Consider the following 10,193-nt stretch of genomic DNA (forward strand, 5'->3'; position numbering starts at 1 on the left):
TGTCTTCCAAGTCGTATAGTGCACTATCCCCAGTCCCCCAAGTCCCCGGGTAAGAAGAACTTTGGAGGGAGAGAAGTTGCAACAAAAAACCAAAGTGGTTTGGAGGGAGAGAAGGTTTTTTTTTTTTTTTTTTTTTTTTTTTTTTTGGGCTAGGTCAGCCAAAAATTGGCAAGTCCCCATTTTACCTTCTGCATGCTTCCTGCCGTTCGGCAGTTCTTTTTTTTTTTTTTTTTTTTTGTTTTGTTTTTTTTTTTGTTTTTTGGAGGGCTAGGTCAGCCAAGTAGCTAGCCAAGTAGGCATTTTCACTTCCCAAATTCCTTCTGCATGTTGCCTACCGTTCGGCAGGTGCAAAATTTTTTTTTTTTTATTTATTTATTTTTTTTTTTTGGTGGCTAAGTCAGCCATTTGCTTTGGTAAGGGAACAAAGCTTGAGGGTTTAGCTTCCTTGCCGAACGGTAGGGAGCATGGAGAGGAAAATAGAGTCCCATACGGGCTTGGCTTTTGAGGCTTCGGCATGGAATTGGAGCCAACATCAAGAGCTGGCCTCTTAATGTTTCAACAGGAGAGCCGGGCATTTTAGGAAGAGCCGGGTCATGTGGGTTTAGCCTGGGCATTTAGCAAGGGCTGGGCCGCAAGGGTTTCGGCAAGGAGTCTAGTTATAGTTTGGGCTGGCATGAGTGTCCAGAGGCTGGGAGTTTTGGAATTTGGAAGGAGGCTAGGCTTCGCAAGGAGCTAAGCTGCAGATTTGGCTAGGCCTGAGTGTTGGGTTAGGCGGGGGACCAAGGTGCCGATCGGTAAGGGCCATCCATGGCTTTTATTGAGCCTGTTTTGCTCAAGATAGGGCTAGGCAAGGGCTAGGCCTGAGTACTCAGCTTAGCCTTAGGAGTTTGTTTTGGAGCTGAGCCTTCGGAAGGGGGCTAGGTCCCTTGGATACTGACATAATTTTGGAGTTGGGATGGCGAAGGCGATACAAAGCTTTGCATGTTGCAAGGTAATGTTCCTAGGCTCGGGGTGCCTAATGTGGGCTTAGGCATGGGGGGTGCTGAAGGCATGTTGCAAGAGATGGGTTTAGGCACGGGGGTGCCGAAGGCAAAGGGGATGCTAAAGGCACAAGGGTGCCGAAGGCAGAGTGGTTTGCCAAACGCACAAGCTCGCATGTCACAAGGCATTGTGCCTAGGCACGGGGGTGCCGAAGGTGAGCTTAGGCATGGTGGCGCCGAGGGTGAGCTTAGGCACAGGGGTGCCAAAGGTGGGCTTAGGCAAAGGGGTGCCGAAGGTGAGCTTAGGTAAAGGGATGCCAAAGCTTGGATGTTGCAAAGCATGGAGGTGCCAAAGGTGGGCCTAGGCACGGGGGTGCCGAAGGCGAAACAAGCTTGCATGTGGCAAGGGGAAGAGCTAGGCACGAGGATGCTGAAGGCACAAGACTTGCATGTCGCAATATAAAATGCCGGAGGGCATGGGGTGCCGAAGGTGCCAAGCTTGCATGTCGCAAGAGGAAGTGGCTAGGCACGGGGGTGCCGAAGGTGAGCTCAGGTACGGGGGTACCGAAGGTGAGCTTGGGCACTAGGGTGCCGAAGGTGGGCTTAGGCACGAGGTGCCGGAGGTGAGCTTAGGCACGGGGTGCCGAAGGGGAGCTTAGGCACTGGGGTACCAAATGTGAGCTTAGGCACGGGGGTGCCAAAGGTGGGCTTAGGCACGGGGGTGCCAAAGGTGGGCTTAGGCACGGGGGTGCCAAAGGTGGGCTTAGGCACGGGGGTGCCAAAGGTGGGCTTAGGCACTAGGGTTTGGATGGGTCCGACCCTTTCCCTGAAGGCTGGGCTTTGGAGTAGGGAGCTGGGCTTGTTTGGGAAATGTTTTGTGTCATGGCATGGGCCGTTTAGGGGGCTGGGCCTTTTAGGGGGCTGGGCCATTTGGTGAGCTAAGATTTATGGGAGCCCCCAAAAAAGTTGCATGCCCCTTGCCGTTCGGCAAGGGGTTTAGAAAGTCCCGGGCTTGGGCCTAGAGATGAGCCTAGTCCCTGTTTTTGTTTGAGTGCCAGTTTTTGGGTTTGGGCATTTTAGCGATAGTTGGGAGGTGAAATGGGGCTCGACCCAAGGTGGGCTTTTGGAGCTAGGTTAGCAAAAAGGAGCTAGGTCATTTTAGAGCTAGGTCAACAAAGATGAGCTAGGTCATCTTTTGGAGCTTGGAGCTAGGTCAGCAAAAAGGAGCTAGGTCATCAAGTGGGTGAGCTAGGTCGCTTTTTAGAGATAGGTCAGCAAGTGGGTGAGCATGAGCTAGGTCGCACTTTAGAGCTAGGTCAGCAAGTGGGTGAGCTAGGTCGTTTTTTAGAGCTAGGTCAGCTGCGAGCTTTGGTACATCCCTTGCCGATCGGCCAGGAAATTTGTTGGCAAATGTTGAGGCCTTGTGGCCCATTCTTCGGCATGGTGAAGTAGTGGAGCCTTTGGGGATTTTGACATGGATTTGGAGCTGGGCTCTAGAAGAAAGAGAAGGAACCTTCAGCAGGGCCTGGGTGTGTTTGAGCTAGGCACGTGTCGTGCTGTTCAACAAGGGGCCATGTGGGCTTGGGTTGAGCCTAGAGTGCTAGGCTAAGCTAGGCAAGGAGCCAAGGTGTCGGTCGGCAAGGGGGAGATGCCGAAGGGAAAAGGGATGCTAAGGGCACAAGGGTGCCGAAGGCAGAGGGGTTTGCCAAATACATAAGCTTGTATGTCGCAAGGAAATGTGCCTGGGCACGTGGGTGCCGAAGGTGGCACAAAGCTTGCGTGTCGCAAGGCAATGTGGCATGGGCACGAGGGTGCCGAAGGTGGCACAAAGCTTGCGTGTCGCAAGGCAATGTGGCCTGGGCACGTGGGTGCCGGAGGTGGCACAAAGCTTGCGTGTCGCAAGGCAATGTGGCCTGGGCACGAGGGTACCGAAGATGGCACAAAGCTTGCATGTGGCAAGGCAATGTGGCTTGGGCACGAGGGTGCCGAAGGTGGCACAAAGCTTGCGTGTCGCAAGGCAATGTGGCTAGGCACGTGGGTGCCGAAGGTGACACAAAGCTTGCGTGTCGCAAGGCAATGTGGCATGGGCACGAGGGTACCGAAGATGGCACAAAGCTTGCGTGTCGCAAGGCAATGTGGCTTGGGCACGAGGGTGCCGAAGGTGGCACAAAGCTTGCGTGTCGCAAGGCAATGTGGCTTGGGCACGAGGGTGCCGAAGGTGGCACAAAGCTTGCGTGTCGCAAGGCAATGTGGCTAGGGCACGAGGGTGCCGAAGGTGGCACAAAGCTTGCGTGTCGCAAGGCAATGTGGCTAGGCACGTGGGTGCCGAAGGTGACACAAAGCTTGCGTGTCGCAAGGCAATGTGGCATGGGCACGAGGGTACCGAAGATGGCACAAAGCTTGCGTGTCGCAAGGCAATGTGGCTTGGGCACGAGGGTGCCGAAGGTGGCACAAAGCTTGCGTGTCGCAAGGCAATGTGGCTAGGCACGTGGGTGCCGAAGGTGACACAAAGCTTGCGTGTCGCAAGGCAATGTGGCATGGGCACGAGGGTACCGAAGATGGCACAAAGCTTGCGTGTCGCAAGGCAATGTGGCTAGGCACGTGGGTGCCGAAGAGAAGGAATGCATATGTGCAAATTTTATTATTATTTTAAGAAATTTGGGTACCTTGTGGATATTTGAGCTTGTGGCATGTCCTTGGAGCTGGGCCTTCAAAGCTTCGGCAAGGGCTTGTCCTTCGGCAGGAAGAATGAGGGGCTTGATCCCGCGAGTTTCCAAGTTCTTGGTAGGTGGGCCTCATGAGCTGGGCTTTGGCAAAGGCCTGGGGTTTGTGCTCTGTGGAGCTTGGCTTCAGCGGGGGCTGGGGGCTTCCAGATTTGGCAAGGGTGTCTTGGGGAGCACTTTACGAGCTGGGTCCATGGGGGTCCGAGTGTTCGTTTAGTAGAAAGGCCAAGGTGGCGCGAAGGTGTGTTTGAAACTTCAGCAATGGAGTTTTATGCGATGTTGGGCTTGAGCAATGGCCTTGGGGCCGGGTTCCAAAGCTGGGCTTCGGCAAGCCTCCTTGACCCAGGTGGTGGCTAGGGTTTTGAGGGTAGATTCGGATTTTTAGAGGCTGGGTCCTTCCGTTTTTGAAACGTAGCTGGGGCCTTTTTGTAGCTGGGCCCTTGTGCTTTTATAGCTAGGGTTTTTATACCTTCGGTAAGGGAGTCCAAAGATTGGAGATAAGGGCCAGGGTTTGGGGAGAGGAGGTGCAAGTCCCCTATTAGCTTAAGACATGTCGTCACCTTTTAGCTTGAGGGGCTGGGTCAGCCAAAAATTGGTAAGTCACTCCTTCACCTTCTGCATGCTCCCTGCCGTTCGGCAGGGAAGCTAGGCTCCAAAATATATTCGGAGCTGGGTCCGTAGTTCAGCTCGGAGGAGGTGCCGATCGGCAAGAGATATTCGAAGGTATTTTGGTGAGGGGCTGATCTGTCTTCGGCGAGGAGTGGGTCTAAGTGCCTAGTTTTCGCATCGAGTTGGAGCTGGGTCCGTGGTGTCGTTCATCATTTGTTCGTGGAGGGGGGTTCATCCAATCTAGGACCGTCTAGGGTTTGGGTCCTTGACTGACGGCAAGGAAGTGATTGGAGCCTTTCGATCCTTCTGAAGTGTGGGCAAAGTTTTTAGCTGGTCCTTCAAGGCGTTCGCGATTTCTCTTGGCTTCAATTGGTGCCGTGAGGTTTCAAATGCTTTTGCCAGAGCTGGGGTGTCTTTGGCAAGAGCTTTTGAAAGATAGATAGATGGCTGCAAGGGTTTTTGCAAGGAGAAGACTCAAGTTCGTTCGGCAAGCTCCGACTGATAGACCTTCGGAGCTAAGGCTGGGGTCTCTTGTACTGTTGTAAGGAACCTGGGTCAGCCAAGCAAGGGTGTCGTGACCATGGCAAGGGTATGGTGGGGTGCCGAAGGCAGCGCACGCCGAATGATGGAGCTTGTGGGACAAGCTCAAGTCCCCATATTTTTACTCTTCAAAGAAGTGTCGGTCGGTACTTTGAACTGAGATGTTGGGTTGGCCCTGCAAGCCATGCAAAGTATAGCCACACTGATTGGCTTTTTCTTAAAATATCATCTTCTGCAATTTGTTGACCTGGCATTCAAGGTGGCTCCAGTAAGGCATTGCCTAACGGCAGCCTAGGTGATGTTGATTGTATGGGTGCCGAAGAGCACTGGAGAGGGGAGAACGACAGAAGCCTTTTGTGTCAATTCCCACAGACGGCGCCAAACTGTTGATGCTCAAAATGGTTGGGCCAAGATTGAGTCCAACTTAGTGATGAGGTGTGATGGATGATGGGTGAAGGTTTGGACCTTCAGCGTGTATGTGAGGACTTAGCCAGTTTATGAATATACAAAAGACAAGATATATGTGGTTCACCCTTAATGAATGGGCTACGTCCACAGAGAAGATGTTCTCATTATGATATTGTTTACATTTGTACAAGGGGATTAGACCCAAAGATAAATGGAAGAAGGCCTAGGGCCTAAGGTACAAAGTTTGGAGTCTGGAGCCCAGGAGTCAAGTCCCCGGGTCTGGAGACCCAGGACTCGAAGGCCAGACTAACAGGAGAGTCCTGAAGAGGGAGCCCAGCTCAGTTTCGAATCCTCTCTTAAGTGGAGAGTGGTATGCTTTTATAGGTGAGAGGGAGCCTTCACTTCTTGTTGTTTTCCGATGTGGGACTCCTCTTGCTTTGCTTAGAGTTCCTTCTAGTCTTCTAGTTGCTTGGTCAGTTATGGTGTCAACAACATAAAAAAGCTAGAGAGCACGTTAACAGACATTCAACAGTTGATTACTCAACTCATTTCTTCTAATTCTCCCGACATGAAGAATTGGCTCGTAAAGCTTCAAGCTGTAGCTTATGATGCAGAGGATTTGATCGACTGTTGGGCAACAGAATATCACCAGTGGAAGATGAAGAAGCAGGTACGAAAACTCCGTCTCCCATTCAACACTTCCAACTTTTTATTTCAGCAGCGCCAATTGCGCAAGTTGAGAGAAATTAAAGCAGAAATAAGTGAGCTTTTACCAAATGGACAGTGCTATAAAACCAGCATTGGGAACCCTACGTCTAGAAGTCAAAGTAGTTTACAACCACAACAAACTGGTTCTCTTTCAAACAATCTAGTTGTTAGCAGGGAAGAGGATAAAAAAAAGATTATAGAACTGCTAATACCAGATGAAGAAGCCAGTGATGGGGGCAATCTTTCTTTTGTTCCCATTGTAGGGATGGGAGGATTAGGTAAAACAACTCTTGCCCAACTTATCTATCAAGATGAAAAGGTTGAAAATTATTTTGAGATTAAAACTTGGGTTTGTGTAACAAACAACTTTGACATGAAGAGCATTTTCAGAGAAATAGTGGTTTCTCACATGTCTGAAAAAAATATTGGCCATGATGTCAACAACCTCTCCTACGCCCAACTACAAACCCGTGTTCAAGACATCCTGACCCGAAAATGCTTTATACTTGTCCTAGATGATTTATGGAATTATAATCATGTGGAATTGCAGCCACTATTGGATGTCTTAAATCTAGGGGGCAGGGGAAGTAAGGTTCTGGTGACTAGTCGGATTTCAGATGTTGCAAATATTAAGGGTTCAAAAGCCCCTTATTATTTGCAATGTTTGGATGATAATGAATCGTGGTCATTGTTCGCAGAGATTGCATTTAAAGAGGGTAGTTTTGCACATAGTGATGTTGAAGAGTTAAACGTATATGGAAAAGAAATTGTAAGAAAATGCAGTGGTTTGCCTTTGGCAGTAAAACAAATGGGAGGTCTGCTACGTGGGAAAACTGTGGATGAGTGGAAACATATCATGAGAAGTGAAGCATTGGAAGTAAAAGAGGATAAGATACGGCCAGTTCTTAGATTGAGTTATAACCATCTGCCTTCGCCTGATCACAAGCAGTGCTTTGCGTACTGTTCCCTGTTTCCGAAAGCTCATGTTTATGAAAAGAATGAATTGGTTAAATTGTGGATGGCAGAAGCATTTATTCGACCTCATAACAGACAGAGGACAGAAGACATAGGAAGAGCATACTTCAAGGAGCTGTCAGACAGGTTCTTCTTTGAAAGCTTAACCCAAGGCAAAGATGATGGAAAATATAAGATGCATGATCTTATCCATGACTTTGCACAAACAGTTTCCAGTCCTTTTTGTTGCCAAGTGACAGATACGAAAAGTTTAAAGTCAAGAGTTGATGAAAAATCTCGTCATGTATCATTTCTTTCAAAAGATGTTGAGCAGCCTACTATAGAGATCATCAGCAGATCGAACAAGCTGCGCACACTTTTATTTCCTGTTCAGCACTTGAGAACCTTTGGGAAAGCGCAATATGAGATATTCGATTCACTTACGTATATGCGTGTGCTAGACTTGAGTTCAAGCACGCTTCTCAAGCTGCCAGATTCAATTGAAAAGTTGAAGCTTTTGCACTACCTTGATTTATCAAAAACTGAAATAAAAAAGCTTCCAGAATCTGTATGCAAGCTCTACAATTTGGAGACATTGAAACTTTTGGGCTGCCCTTGGCTTCTCAGTTTGCCAAAGAAGCTCAAAAATCTTGTCAAGTTGAGGCATCTGGAGCTGGATGAAATGTTCTGGTACAAGGCATCCGCATTTCCACAAGGCATGGGGTGTCTAACCAGTTTGCACAATTTACACAAATTTCAGGTTGGCTTTCCCTTTTCATTTCTCTTCTTTTGTTGTTGCTCCTTATGCTTCCATCTAACCCCCATAAAACAATTTCAGGTTGGCAGGGATACTGGATACAAACTTGAAGAATTGAAGAAAATGGAATACCTTACAGGAACACTGCACATCTCTAAGCTGGAAAATTCAGAGAATGCAGTGGAGGCTAACTTGAAAGGAAAAGAAATGATTCAGAAAGTAGTATATGAACGGAGCAGCAACACATCTGATGTTAATTTGCAAGATGAAGCCGCTGCTAAGCAGGTGCTCGAAGACCTGCAACCTTACTCAAGGCTCAAAGAGCTCCAAATATGTCACTACAGGGGCACTGACTTTCCAAATTGGATGAAACATGGACAGCTTCGGAATTTGGTTAATATTTCTTTGAATGGTTGCACAAGAATCAAAATCCTCACTCTTGGAGAGCTGCACAACCTTGTAGAACTCCGTCTCAAAAATATGCTGGAGTTGGAGGAATGGCAAGGAGAGGTGTTCGAATCGCTCTCAACGTTAAAGATAAGCAACTGCCCAAAGCTGATGAAAATGCCTCGCCCCTTTCTAAATCTGCGTGTTCTAAAGATCAAAAAGTGCGCATCACTGGAGACCGTTCCATTCAGCGGAGCAATGGTCGTAAAACTTGTTGACAATCCTGTGCTGAAGCACTGGCCGGAAGTAACACTAGTTTCTGTTGTCCAATGGGTAACTAGATACCTAAATTTCTCTGCCTCTCGCTTGTTGGAAGTGAATATTATCCACTGCCCCGAGCTGCGTTCGCTGCCAAGAAACGTCTGCCCACAGAAACTGGAATTAAGTGGATGCATGTCGTTGAGATCACTCCCTGACCAACGCTGCTCGGGGAGGCTTCAGGTTTTAGCATTGGATGCTTGTCCTGATGAAACACTAGTGAGTATGATACCTGGCACCGGGAGTTTATACTCCTTGGCGGTTTCAAACATCTCAAATTTCATCTGCCTTCCAAAATGGCCTAGTCTCCCAGGACTCAAAGCGCTGTACATCAGTAATTGTGGAGATCTTGAGTATCTAACCAACCAAGAAAACAGGACATTGTTCAACGGCTTCACCTCTCTTCAACTTCTCTCCATCCAGAAGTGTCCTAAGCTTGTGACACTGCCAGTTGAAGGGCTCCCAACCTCTCTTCAAGTTTTGATCATTAGCTCATGCACGAGCCTCGAGTCATTTGGGGCCCCTGACGTGCTCAAGAATCTTACCTCCCTCCATGATCTTTACATCGAAGATTGCCAAGCACTCCAGTCATTGCCAGGGGATGGCCTGCCAACCTCCCTCCAGCATCTGTCTATCCAAAGCTGCCCTTCACTGATAGCACAGTGTGAGAAGGAAGATGGTGATTTGCCAAAGATTGAAGGCATTGCTGATAGGGAAATTAAGCCATCTACCAGAACAGCAACCTCATCATGAGCAGCTCGGTATCGTCTTCCTGGGTGCTGCGCAAGTGGAGGTACATCTAATTAGTGTATATATAACACTTTGCTTGCTTGATACAAATTAAGCCTAACAGTTATAAGTTTGCTAAAGGCTCTATATAATTGACTTGCAGGGAAGTGAAGCTGGATGGAAAACCTGCATGATAGTAAAAGAATTACAGCCTTTTTTTTTTCCCTTTTAATTTTCCTGGTGATGGATGTATCCTGTTTTAGAGGGTTGTAATTTTTTTTTTTTTTTTCCATCTTTCTTTAATGTACGATAATAAGCAGCTTCCTACATCTATGTTGTAAGGAGATTGCCTGTAAGTTTTTTTTCGTCTATTTCTTTAATGTGTAAGAATAAGCAAACCTTCCTACCGGTGTTTATGTTGGAAGGAGGATTGCCTGTAAGATTTTTATTTTTCTCTTTCTTTAATATGCAATAACAAGCAACCTTCTGACATTTAATTTCAAATCTTGTGACTGAAGAAAAGTAATTGATTTGAACAGAATGGTTTCAGCTCCAAATTATAATTGCCAATAACTAAGAACCCTAGTGGCATTTTAGTCTCTATTTTATTAGAGGAGATTATGAGTTCAAACTTCATAGCACTTGTTAAGAACACAAAACAAGTCTTGATAGAGAAGAGAAAAGATGATTGTTGTTGTGGTTAGTTATGTCATCTGAGCTTGTACTGGGAATTATTTTCACTGTTTGCAACTTTTCTCTAGTTGTTTAGGGAGTGACTGTTATACTTCTATATCTTGAAACAAAGGCCAAGTCTAAAAGTTCTTCATGTGTTGGAAGGGTACGTTTTCAGAATTCCCTTTGTTTGATGCGCGTGCGCCTCTCTCATGTTGTCTTTGCTTGCCTTTGTGGAAAACTTTTCATAACAAAAATGCTATTTCACATTTCAATTGGAGTTAACATTTTTATAGAGTATGAAATTGTCACTCAACTCATCAAATTCAAATATAACATTTTGCATTTAACATCGTTTGTTGTCAAAATGTTCCATACCAGTTGCTCGGGCCAGTGTGCCCCTTTGCA

The 10,193-nt window shown here is 47.3% G+C and overlaps 1 protein-coding gene across 1 annotated transcript; it reads left to right on the plus strand.

Annotated features, from left to right (window-relative positions):
- Window positions 1–5,740: 5,740 nt before the first annotated feature.
- Window positions 5,741–9,605, plus strand: LOC110745269 (putative disease resistance protein RGA3). The gene is made up of 3 exons (XM_088251159.1): window positions 5,741–7,682; window positions 7,761–9,177; window positions 9,277–9,605. The coding sequence occupies exons 1-2, from the start codon at window positions 5,829–5,831 to the stop codon at window positions 9,135–9,137; spliced, it is 3,231 nt and encodes a 1,076-aa protein (XP_088107285.1). The 5' UTR covers window positions 5,741–5,828; the 3' UTR covers window positions 9,138–9,177; window positions 9,277–9,605.
- Window positions 9,606–10,193: the final 588 nt, after the last annotated feature.

Source organism: Prunus avium, chromosome 3 (assembly GCF_965620075.1).
Source record: "Prunus avium chromosome 3, drPruAviu1.hap1.1, whole genome shotgun sequence".
Taxonomy (NCBI): domain Eukaryota; kingdom Viridiplantae; phylum Streptophyta; class Magnoliopsida; order Rosales; family Rosaceae; genus Prunus; species Prunus avium.

Excerpts from the sequence above, each read along its gene's own strand:
- LOC110745269 (XM_088251159.1), top strand. The coding sequence starts at position 5,829 with ATGAAGAATTGGCTCGTAAAGCTTCAAGCTGTAGCTTATGATGCAGAG. Across the intron at positions 7,683-7,760 it reads ACAATTTACACAAATTTCAG|GTTGGCAGGGATACTGGATA; the intron begins GTTGGCTTTCCC and ends AAACAATTTCAG.